The following is a 13294-nucleotide window of genomic DNA, read 5'->3' on the forward strand; positions in this document are numbered from 1 at the left end:
CAAAATATGTCAGGTCTTGATAATTCATGATTCTACGCTCCACTGTCATATCTTATGGTAATCTGGCACGTAAAGAAATTTCATGAAATTATGGTTGGTTACGATTTGTTATTACACTATGTCAGATCATGATATTTCATGATTCTACGCTCCGCTGTCAAATCTTATGGCAATCTGGCAACTTAAGAAATTTCATAGAATTATCCTCGGCCACGAAATCTTATTAACATATATCAGCTCATGATATTTCATGATTATACGCAGCGCTGTCAAATCTTATGGTAATCTGGCACGTAAAGAAATTTCATGAAATTATGGTTGATTACGATTTGTTATTACACTATGTCAGATCATGATATTTCATGATTATACGCAGAGCTGTCAAATCTTATGGCAATCTGACACGTAAAGAAATTTCAATGTTACCGCCACAGCTGTAGAGATCAATGAAACTCTAGTAACGCCTCATAATTAAATTAAGAGACTGTATACATCTGCATTGTATATGAATACCAACATATCCCTGAGCTGATGTTGCCCGCTCTTTGTGTCGCACCGTAAGCTCAGCGAAAGACTAAACGCAGACATTTGACAATCAAATGCATGTTTCCTGTGCATAATTATAAGAACACAAATGATTGCGCACAGATTCTAAAATTAATATCCAACTCTTCGAATAGAAAAACACAGTATAAATGCTTACTAACATTTGCTATATTTTTGAAAATAAACTTTGCTATAACATTTGCTATAACTTTGAAAAAACATAATGAATTATTTTTCAATATACAGAAAACTATCAACAAATATCTTTTAAAAACTAAAACAGTGAGCATTTTACAGTTGCAAAAATTTTGTATAGCCATGCCTAAAACTAATACAATCAAAGTGTCAAGTTATGCTCAGAGTTTCGACAACTTTTACACGACAATTTGAATTCCAAGTTACTAACCATGGCACAGATTGTCAGCTTTGGGCTCCTCTAAACAACCAACATTTACTTTGACCATCTGATGGTCACTCTATAGTCATCTACATACCTACTTTATGATGGTTTAACCTAAAACTGCATGAATACAAATCCTAGATCCTACAAATACAAATCTTCCAACAATCTTAATAATTTTTAATTATTAGGTTCTCACTTTCTGAACACGTGTCCCCTGCATAAAGGTCCCCTGTATAAAGGTCCCCTGTATAAAGGTCCCCTGTATAAAGGTTCCCTGTATAAAGGTCTCCTGTATAAAGGTCCCCTGTATAAAGGTCCCCTGTATAAAGGTCCCCTGTATAAAGGTCCCCTGTATAAAGGTCCCCTGTATAAAGGTCCCCTGTATAAAGGTCCCCTGTATAAAGGTCCCCTGTATAAAGGTCCCCTGTATAAAGGTCCCCTGTATAAAGGTCCCCTGTATAAAGGTCCCCTGTATAAAGGTCGGTGCAAATACATTCAAATCTATCTCTGCAGGATGCACCGTTTTGACACAGACTCAGCATGATGCATAAGTCTTCTCTAGTACAAGGAGATGGAGTTGGGAACTGAGAGTTCTGGCTTGATGAAAAGACTGGAGTTCTTCAGTGATGGCGAGATTACTACAAGTGGAAATAGACCAGCATCTTAATGGGTAAACTACCATTTTAGCAGTATTCAAAAACTTCAACTTGTTTTGTCAGTCTAAATTTGTCTTGGTTTTTAAAAATTTCCGATTTTCTTTATAACATATCAAAGATTTTGGAAAAATGTGAAAAATTTTAATAAATTTGAGAGCCTAATTAATAAATAAGAATTGTGTGTCAGAGAGCTGTAGCATATCCTATAGAAATTATTAAAGAAAGAGGTTGGCCAATCAATAACTAAGAATTCATTTATAAAATAATAATGATAACAACAAACCTGGATCTGCCCGAGTTTTTGAAAAGAAAGATGATGACCGATAATTGGTACGGTGAACAAGTCACACGACAGCGTATCTATAATAGACATAAGACTCGTGGCAAAAATAAATATCCGTTAAAAGTGACAGCGAAGGTTCCGGATGGTGGCCATGGAAAACAAAAACTGACCGGTAATGCCGCCACAGAATTTATGTTCAGGAATCAAAGAATACAATTTACTTCCCACCTTTGATAGGAATATGGCTTTGCACTTGGATGCAAGGTAAGACCGATGGTTGTTGAATGACAGGTTAGCTCAGTATAATTATATTGTCTTGTTTATTCTTATTTTTCTATTTTAGATCAGCATACTATTTCTAACAAGAGAATTTTCTACAGTGCTGATGGTGTTCCGTATTCTGTCATTGGTGTTCATCTCCGAGATGGTCGTCACGGAGTACAGAAAAATAACTCAGCCGCTCATTCAAATGTGAGTTGACAATGTTTATTCTACATTCTTGATCTGGGGCACTGTAATCCATACCCGATCAAGCCAAGGGTGTAGGCATGTTCTTAAAAAATGAATTCAATCAAACTAATCTGCTTACTGCTCTGAATTCAGCTAATCTAAAAGGTGTTGTTATATTTCTTAGGCAAACGTCAAGACAGACTCAGATGTTGGTGGCTCAAATAGCCAAGTAAGTTAAGAAAATTTATGGTAATATAGATTTGAGTTCAATTAAGTTTATCAATCAAGAGAAGTTTTTTGTATAATGGAGTTTGTGAATATCTCTTTTCTTATTGCTTAGGCATTATCTGACCATGTCGGACTTACTGACAAGAAAAAACGTCGGATTGTCCAAGCTTCAATCACAATGGGATGCCCAGCACAACTGATCATCCAAAGACTTTTCACATATCCAATGTTCAAGGTAAGGACATTTCGTAGCTACCATAATAACCTCCAGCAGGTTCTTCACTCGGAGTCACTCAAACTCACCAACCCAAATGGATAACCTACCATCCATCTATGTTTTATGCATTTGTACCAGATATCCTGTGACTCTAACAGGATGAACAAACACTGTAATTATGCTGATTTTGTAAAACCAACAACGAATATATTGTATGATCATGTATGTGTTTAATTTTCTAATCATCCACTCTAGGTCGACCCAAATGCTTCCAAGAGTTATAAAACTGCCAACAGTAACAAGTTAAAGAGTCTAAAAGGACAAATCCTTTGTGAGATAAGTTACTCGTGTCTGAATCCCGATATCTCTAAACATCAAAACCACACTATGGGTGAGGTATGTGACCGTGAGTAATCAAGAGCTTTTTTATTCCTTTCCCTCCCCATTCCTCCGTAGGGAAGGAAAGGAGGGAAAGGAATAAAAAAGCTCTGATTGCTCTTGTATGTAACCCTGTGAGAACCTAAATAATAATTAAGGTGATAATGGCAGTCCATGTATAAAACGCTTACTTCCATATACACCAGGACAAACATTTAAGGAGACTTCAAGCTTAAAAAAGGACCATGATGTATCAATGAATATTATTGACTGTAAAAAAATTGTATATTATAGCAGTTTTGAAATTGCTCTGATGATAGGCTGCTGGATTCGTGATGACCGCTGATCCTATACTTAAAAACAGGGTTAAGGAACTGGTTTTGGATGGAATTTACAATCTGCCTGAAGTTCGCTGCAACCTTCGCCAGTTTTCTATAGCTATTTATGTAAGTAAAATATTTGTTCAATTCGATTGAGCCACTTTGTATCATTTGTATTTATCTGATCCTTCATTTTGCTCGCTGTCAACTTAAAATACTGTATTACATAATTTACCACATTCAATTGTTATTTTTCAGCTTTCAGAAACTTCAGATAAGTATTGACTGGTGTGACTCTTCTTACATTGTGTGGTTGTCATAACATCTGTAGTTTTCTCTCCTAATTTTCCTAACAAACTATGATTTAGGCATGCTAACATACTGTAAATAAAGGTGTGGTGCTTTCTGTTTTGTGCTATCAATTTCATATTCACTCAATCAGTCGGAAACTCACAACATGTAGAACTGTCATATCTATTACATCAGGCAGCAATATGGTCCAACATATTCTATGATGTCTTGTCAGCATGTAGTTTATATTTCTAGAAAGAAGCTAGGAATGAACAGAGCCATGTTTCCCATAGATCAGGATATATCCAACATGATACAGTCAGCATTGAGGGATATAATGTAGGTGTTTTTAGTAGTCCCACGACCATTAGAATCATGGGAGCTTTATGATAAATGTTTTAGAGTAATTAGATGTAATTATTGATACAGCTTACTGCTAACGCATTAAACCATAACTGTCACGAACAACTTTTATCGTATTTACCAGGTAAATCAGACACGCTGATTCCGATTTTGTACTCAAAATAAAGATTAGTTCACTAACTTTCAGAGTAATGAAGGCTTATTTACAGCGTTTTAGTATCGGTCTCGAAAACAGCACAATCGGCATAACAAGCTCCGCCCATAAATACATGACGTAACCTAGCTTTTTGGAACAGAAGTTACGTAGGGATGTTTAGACCGATTTAGAATAATAGAAATAGGTGTTTTAAAATCCATTAATATCTAAATTCAGTCTTAAAAATAATATCAGCGTTTTCTGAAAGGTAGATGAGCTATTTAGTATTGCATATTTGAAAAAGCGCAATAACAACGCTAGCTTGTGATAAAACCGCGCTTTTTGAGCTCATTTTTCTCGGCGTTCAGCCCATTTAAACATCATGTAACAAACTACGAGCAATTTTAAATAGTTTATATACCTTTCATAAAACACTGAAATTATTTTACAGGCTGGATTTAGATAATAATGGGTTTTAAGACACCCATCTCTATTATTCTAAATCAGACTAAACATTCCTAACTTTCATTCCTGAAAAAGCTAGGTTTCGTCGCATATTTATGGGCGGAGCTTGTAAGGTTGATTGTGTTGTTTTCGAAACGGATATTGAAACGCTTTAAAAAAGCCCAAATGACTTTGAAGGTTAGTGGACTAATCTTTATTTTGAGTACAAAATCGGAATAAGCGTGTCTGATGTACCTAGCAAATACGATAAAAGTTGTTCGTGACAGTTATGGTTTAATGTATGTATTACAGGTACAGTGAAGATGATCAACTCAATCTAGAAGAATTGATGAAGCGGTGGCCAGGGGATAACAAGTTTGAGTTTAGAAAGAGCAGCGTTAATGAAAATATTGTTTGTCCATCAGAACAGAGACGTTTGTTATGGCGGTGAGCTTACATGTCTTGATGCTACCTATACAAGACGACACAATACGCTTTACCTCTCTTCTTTGTTGTGGTAAAGACCTAAACTAAATGAGGAACGAAGAACTAAACGACTTTTGTATGATCCAACTGTTATGAGTTAACCATATAACCCTAGCTTCTTAGTCACAAACGGACAAATTTTTTGGTCCTTCCTTTTTTGTGACGATTTAGCAAGGATAGTTTTAGAAGAGTGTATACAATATATGATGTATGGCAGAATGGTGTTGGAAGGGTGGGGATACTCCATGTAGAAATATCAATGATAGCTCTTCAATTCTTATATACTCAGGTGGTTGCCACTTTCCTCATTCAAGAAGAGAACTCAACTGATATAGCCGAGGCATTAAGGTTGCTACGCCAATGGTGTCCTGACTGGAATCCAAAAGCATTTATGACAGATTTCTGCCCTGCTGAATCTAAGGCAATCAGATCGGTCTTCCCAGGTATATTGACCATTGATTATATTGTGACGTCTCTGCATTATTTGTTGTATTTGTGTGATCATATTTTTTAGTTATGGCTCCTGATACTTTTGAATGGTTTTGAGTGTGCATCATCAATATCACATTTTGATTTTGAAGAAGAAAAGTTTGATAATTCTGTAAAACATTTTATTGTTTCAGATACTGAGTTATTGATCTGTGACTTTCACAGAGAGCAAGACTGGCACAGGTTCATTGTGAAAAATGCCAATGGCATTCCAAAACAGGAGCAGAAACCAATCAAGGCATTGCTTAACAGAGTAGCTCGATCGAGATCCATGCAAGACTTCCTCATTAATAAACAGGCAATGCTGACCAACCAACTTTTCATTAAGCAGCCCATTTTTTTGAACTACATAACAAGCACATGGCTGCCAGAAGAAACTGTTAAAGTATGTTTGGTTTATCAAGACTTCTTGATAAACTATATATCTGAGATTCACTGGGTTTGCTCAATTATCTGCCCTACGCTTACAATGTTCAATTAATAATCAGTCACTGGTGAACATTCTGATGATGAAATCATAGGCAGGTTGTGTACAGCATAATAACGCTAGTCCTAAACTTTAAATGGGTGGAGTTGCTGGCCCCATTAGTGCACTATAATAAAACGCATGTCCAAAGTTTTTTGTATTTTTAGAGGTGGGTTGCTTGCTTTAGGACAGACAGGCTCCTGGTGCATGTGAATACAAATAATGGCGTTAAAGGAATCAATCATAGGTTCAAATCAAGATTTATACAGAGGAAGAGCACCATGTCACTGTCGTTGCTTTTATAAACAGTGGTAGAAAGATTTATACCTGTTTTGTTAATAAGGTAATCATCACTTTACTCATAGGTGAAATACTCACCAAATCATATGTTTAAATTTCTTCTTGTTCTGATCTACATGTATATTGATTTAGTGTCTCATCATCTCCCCATTTTGTTTTTAGGTACAGCAGAGACAACATAATAGCAACATCTACTGTGACGATGTACAACCAAAGTATTTCTAAGTATCTCCAAGATAGACCACGACAGATGATGCTTCACTGCATGGATCGACTAAATTCAGCAAAACAATCAATTCCATCCAAGGTAATCATGTTAGACTCTGTGTATAAGTATCAAGTGAGAGGGGTGTCAGAGCCAATGTATGAAGTCAACTTCAATGTGCCTAGTTGTAGTTGCATGGATTGGGGGCAGAACATTTACCCATGTAAACACATTTGTATATGGTAATAGAACACAGCGGTTTGAAGTTTGTAGATCTTCCAGATAAATACCTCAACTGCCCATGGATGAAACTTGACAAGCATGTCATCTCATCAGTGATGCCACTGCCAGACTACAATAACAGTGCAGAGACAGAACGATCAAGCTCTACTCATATGTCTGATGAACCAGCTGATGACCCGCCTTCCACATTCACTTCAAGTTGTCAGCCCCTGAAGCTTGCTAGAGAAGCGTTAAAGAGAATTACCAGCCTCACATACCTGGCTATTCTACCAAAAGATCAACACTTTTTACACCAAGACTTTGCAATGGAACATCGGCTGCTAGCCTTACTGTCAAAAAAGAGGGTATCGCCTTGGCAGAGCCTAAAAAATCAATTCGACGACTCCCAAGAGCTGCTGCTCTACCAAAGAAGAAAAGGATGTGTACCAGAAGTTTCGTAATGAAACTTCCTGAGCCATCTGACCCAGCCCTTGATGATCAGACTTGCATTGTTGTTTCTGCCAATGTGCCGGAAATGAAACAGAGTATCAAGTCCAATATCAATATATAGATTTTAGTTCCAATTAGAAGCTGATGCTCAATATGAGGCAGTATGCGTATGATTATTGAAATCCTGTTTGGTGGTATTATTGCCAGTGAGGGTGAGGCCAAAGATATAATTGGCCAAAAACCAACATAAACCACACAGTTGTTTCCCAAGTAGTTTCCACTCATGTGATTCAGCACCATTGCATTAAACAAAGCAGGCGGCAATGTTTACGTTTACATTATTCAACGATATGATTGGCTTTCAGATAACGGCCTGTGATTGGCTGCGGAAAGAAAATTCACCCAGGGCGAAGGCAGAAACAGACTAAGGACATAAATATTATCGGTGAAAGCAAATACGCCCTGTATTAAAGAATTGTATAGATTTGGGTTTACCTAGCTGATTGGCTGATTTGGCTAATTGCGCATGGCGCAAAGAAAATCTGATTTATGTATTTCTACCCATCTTTTAATGGCAAATAATCACTGCTTGACTACAATATATTTGGTAGGTATAATAAATAAGTTATGGGATGCTTTATTCTATCTATTAAACCTAAGACTCGTTATACTCCATTGTCGTGCCTCCTTGGCAAAAAACGACATGAAAATGCCTTGTGGTCACGAGACTATTATGTTTACGAGCTAAATGAGTGAATCAGCTAAACACCCATCGCGCAAAGAAAATCTTATATTTGTATTTCTACTTATCTTTTAATAGCAAGTAATTATTGCTATTGGGAAATATTCTGGTTATACTGATGGTATGTCTGACATTTATGCTGAAAATTTAAACTTTGCAGATGGAGACGCAGTAGGAATACATAGGAATCCATAGAAAGATGATGCATTCTATTCTCAAGATAGTCTCGGGGCAACGGATGGTCATATTTGCATTAGGATGGTTGGCATATGCTAGCACATACTTTTTTAGAAAGCCTCTTGGGCTGGTAAGGATTTGACACTAGGAACATGTTATCCAGGTTCAACCTGTATACAATTAATGGTATGACAGTGCTCGCCAATTTTGGTTTTGATGGGAGGTTTCAGTCTCATGCTGTAATTATCCAGGAATTATATACAATCATATAGTTACACTGTATGGTTTAATATAAATATGACTCCAGTAAGTATATACAACCATATAGTTACACAGTATGGTTTAATATAAACATTACTCCAGTAAGTATATACAACCATATAGTTACACAATATGGTTTAATATAAATATGACTCCAGGAAGTATATACAACCATATAGTTACACAATATGGTTTAATATAAATAATACTCCAGTAAGTATATACAACCATATAGTTACACAATATGGTTTAATATAAATATGACTCCAGTAAGTATATACAACCATATAGTCACACAGTATGGTTTAATATAAATAATACTCCAGGAGGTATAAACAACCATATAGTCACACAATATGGTTTAATATAAATATGACTCCAGGAAGTATATACAACCATATAGTCACACAATATGGTTTAATATAAATATGACTCCAGTAAGTATATACAACCATATAGTTACACAGTATGGTTTAATATAAATATGACTCTAGGAGGTATATACAACCATATAGTTACACAATAAGGTTTAATATAAATATGACTCCAGGAAGTATATACAATCATATAGTTACACAGTATTGTGTAATATAAATATTACTCCAAGAAGTATAAACAACCATATAGTCACACAGTATGGTCTAGTACAAGGGTCTCAAACTCAAATTGCTCCGAGGGCCAAGTGATGACTTCTAAAGTACCTCGAGGGCCGAATAGCCAGAAATTGTTTAAAATTATAAAAAGTTAATAAACAAGGCAACATAATAAGAACGTAGTGCTTTACAAACTTTCTAAAATCCATTTATTGCAAATGTAATGTAGTCAATTTAAGTACCGTATTTGGCGTATCTGTATTTGGTTAACTTAGGTTTCAGTCACTTTCTGTACTGACTGCTGACCTGGCAGCGTTTTGCGTCAACAAGGGCATCAATATTAGGCTTGATTTTATGAGAAGAAACTAATCTCAGTGTTGCTTGCAAATGTTCATTAGTGAGCTGTGACCTCAGTACAGACTTGTTAACTTTCATGGATGAGAAAAATTGTTCACATGCAAACGTACTGCCAAACATTGCAAGAATCCTTGCAGTAGCAGAGAGTAACCTTGGAAATCTTTCTCGTGAAAGAAATGTGTAGAATTCGGGTATCCCTACTTCTGCATATTTTTGCTTCAAGATAGTATCACACTGGAGTTCCACCAACTCCATTTGCAATTCCTCTGCAATAGCATCAATTTCTACAGCAAACGGCGTCGAAAAAAGTTGAAGTTGTGGCTCCAGTAACTTAAAGTCTGCAAAACGCACATCAAACTGTTGAAGTAACTCAGACATCAAATCTGCATATTCTTTCAAGCATTTGGTCTCAACTTTGCCTAAGGAATTCAGAGTTGAGAAATGGGCCAAATTGCCCTCACCAAGTTGCTTCATCCACAAACGTAGTTTAACTCTGAAAGATTTCACACTGTCGTACATCTGTGTAATAATCTGTTGTTTACCTTGAAGCTTTATGTTCAGTGTATTCAAGTGATCCGTAATATCAGTTAGAAAAGCAAGGTTGCATTGAAATGTAGAATCAGTCAGTAAAGGAACTGCCTTATTTTTCATTGTCATGAATGAAGCGATTTCATGTCTAAGTGCATGCAAAGAAACGCCTCAAAACTTTTCCACGACTTAGCCATTTTACTTCAGTGTGATAAATAAGTTCACCATACTCAGATTCCATATCTGCAAGAAATGAAGTGAACTGCCTGTGATTCAGCCCTCGAGAACGTATATAGTTGACTGTTTTAACTACTACATCCATCACCTCTTTCATCTGTAGGCTTTTACTACAAAGGGCTTCTTGATGCAAAAGGCAGTGTATACTAGTGAAATTGATTCCTGCTGTTTCAAGGCTTTTTAATTTGTTTTTCACCAATCCAACAACACCTACATTTTGAGAACACATTGACGGTGCACCATCTGTAGCCAAAGATACAAGTTTATCCCTTGGCAAGTTATACTTCTCAATGCATTTTTCCAGGGCTTGAAATAAATCACGTCCAGTTGTAGTACCCTTCAATGGTAATAGTTCCAGGAATTTTTCTGTCACATTTAAATTGCGGTCCACACCTCTGATAAACACAGCACATTGTGCGATATCTGAAGCTTCTGTGCTCTCGTCGAGAGCAATTGAAAATGCTTCAAAGTCCTTAGCTGTCTCAGTTAATTGCATCTCCACATTTGCTGCTAAATCTGTAATCCTGCTGGCTAATGTATTGGCTGACAAGCTTATGCCTTCAAACAGTTGTCACTTGCAGTTAAAAGACATTCTTTTATAAAAGAACCCTCTGTAAAGGGTCGTGATGACTTCGCTATCATCTCACTTAATGCAAAACTTACTCTCACAGATTCCTTGTTGGACTGGTTAATTTTGGTGAAAAAACTTTTTTGTTTGCATAATGCTGGTTTAAGTTGAATAACTTTATCCTGTCTAACTTTGACGGTGTACACGTCATATTTCACACAATGCATTGTTTCGTAGTGTCGACGCACATTGAACTCCTTCAGAACCGCTATCGTTTGCTGACAAACGAGACAATGAATTTTATCGCTGACTTCAGTCACAAAATATAAATCCTCCCATCTGACTTGAAAAACTCTCTTTTTACCTGCGAGTTTTCTTTTTTTTGAAACAGAAGACATGGGCACTTGTTTAAAAAATATAGTAAAATCAAATTTATACAATGCAATCAACAGTGAGCGATAATAAACCAGATGTATGCTTTGAGCGCTACATGGAAATCAATGGAAAGACTACAAATAAATAAGTAGGTAAGATTTTCTCCTGGTTTAGATGGCGCTTTTGCAAAAGTTCAAACACCGACAATAAAAATGTGTCGCGGGCCGCATGAAATGCCTTTGTGTTTTCGCGGGCCGCGTGTTTGAGACCTCTGGTTCAGTACAAATATGACTCCAGGAAATATATACAACTAGAGAGTTATAGTTGTATACTATAGAACAAATTGGGCACATCCTTATTGATTGAACATGCCAATCTCAACATTGCAGGTACATGTAGCATTACGCAGGATGACGCACCAGATAAATGCGTGTCCATCTACATACATAAAAACTTCAATGTTTTTCACTTGTTTTCTGTTCAGGTGTACAGTTATAGCAATAAAGTTTCAGAAACAAAAACCCGCTTCGCAGAGGTTTTTATCAAGAAACCTGCAATTCTGGAGAAGGTGAGCTTACCCATTAAACTATGCATCCAACCTAACATAGCGATAATAATAGTGAAGATATTCTTTGTATCGGTTAAAATACTAATGTTTAGAGCACTTGCGATTAATAACTAGCACGGTTGATCATTACGCGCAAAGTACCAAGTATAAAGCTGGCTTCAAACATGGCTATTGTTTTTGTAAGGTTTTATAAAACTAGTTTACTAGTTGGGTTACTCAAATTCATTTGGTAATTAGTTTATCAACCGCGCAATGCCGAGACTTAACCTAGAGGAAAATGTTTAAACTCACATAGAGAACAAGACTAGTGCACTTGGTATAGATCTGTAGAAGGCACTGCAGCCTGTACATTATGAATTACACAGGAATAAACACAGCAGAAATAAGCAAAACACCTTGATTTAAATTAAACTTAAATTACAATAGTAAATGCTGTAGGAGTTTAATAAAAATAATTTGTTGTGAAAAAATATTTTTATTGCCTGTGCAACGCCGGGCATTCTGTAGTAGACTATAATACTTTGGAGGACTTGGACATATACCAATTATTACGCACATTATATTCTTACTAGCACTTGCCCGAACTTCCTGAACTTCCTTTCTATTATGTAATCGTATTTCTGAACTGCCTTTCTATTATATAATCGTATGTTTATCCTGTGTGCAAATCCTATTATATCCTGTGCATCCTTTGTGTTATAAATAGACTGGTGGGTGAAGCTAGACCGCTATATAAGCTAGCGCAGTGAGTACACGAGTTGTGCTTGATATCACTCGATCTTGTGAACGCATGTTGTTAAAGCTATCATTAATAAAACTATTATATACTCGCAAGAACTGATCATATTGACGCCTGCCTGGTTTGCTCAACGATTACACAAGCAGGCTCATTGTAACCATCAGACGGAACTGCCAGGGTGGCTCTATAAGGCTAGGGATCGATCCACAGCTTTGTCTAGACTTGATCGGGTGTGCCACGGCATAAGAAATCAAGTCCTAAGGCAAGCCGCTAGTGGATCCAGACTAGCCTGAGATAGAGATCCAGAGGGCAGGCCGGTTTGGTTTTGAAGCAAGCCTGACTACCAAGTTCTTGTCTTGGACTGACTTGACCGCTCTTGGGGGATCAATCAGGCCTCGGACAAGGCAGGCCAGTAGCTCAGGTTGCATCTCCCTTGTTAGGAAGTAAAGCTGACTCAGCTACCGGAGTCAGATCCTTTACACTGGTGGCAGCATTGAGATATGCTGAACCCACAACGAGACAACTAACAGGGACTAAAGAAGACACAAGTATGGCCAGACGGGCTCGCAGTGCAGAACGACCGGAAGCTCTCCGAACGGAGGGACTAGGAGGTCTAGAGCAACTGACAGGCGTCTTGGAAAGACTTCTTACCAACCAGGGAACCCAAGGACCACCTACACCCAGAAAAACATTCAGAGCCCCAGAATACGATGGGAGCAGCGATGTAGAGGCCTTCATCAGACAATTCAATGACGTAGCCGTTGCAAATGACTGGACCCAAGATCACCGCTGCTACACATCCAAGAGAGACTGCAA

General features: G+C 37.1%; 2 protein-coding genes across 2 annotated transcripts; both read right to left on the reverse strand.

The window, feature by feature from the left end:
* Positions 1-9388: 9388 nt before the first annotated feature.
* LOC137404958 (general transcription factor II-I repeat domain-containing protein 2B-like) lies at positions 9389-10114 on the reverse strand. The gene has a single exon (XM_068091185.1). The coding sequence runs from the start codon at positions 10112-10114 to the stop codon at positions 9389-9391; it is 726 nt and encodes a 241-aa protein (XP_067947286.1).
* Positions 10115-10139: 25 nt separating this feature from the next.
* On the reverse strand, positions 10140-10724 carry LOC137404959 (general transcription factor II-I repeat domain-containing protein 2A-like). The gene has a single exon (XM_068091186.1). The coding sequence runs from the start codon at positions 10722-10724 to the stop codon at positions 10140-10142; it is 585 nt and encodes a 194-aa protein (XP_067947287.1).
* Between the last annotated feature and the right edge of the window lie 2570 nt (positions 10725-13294).

Source organism: Watersipora subatra, chromosome 9, assembly GCF_963576615.1.
Source record: "Watersipora subatra chromosome 9, tzWatSuba1.1, whole genome shotgun sequence".
In the NCBI taxonomy this organism is placed as follows: domain Eukaryota; kingdom Metazoa; phylum Bryozoa; class Gymnolaemata; order Cheilostomatida; family Watersiporidae; genus Watersipora; species Watersipora subatra.

Bases quoted from the DNA above. Each gene is read 5' to 3' on its own strand.
- LOC137404959 (XM_068091186.1), bottom strand. From the start codon at position 10,724: ATGCAATTAACTGAGACAGCTAAGGACTTTGAAGCATTTTCAATTGCT.
- LOC137404958 (XM_068091185.1), bottom strand. From the start codon at position 10,114: ATGAAAAATAAGGCAGTTCCTTTACTGACTGATTCTACATTTCAATGC.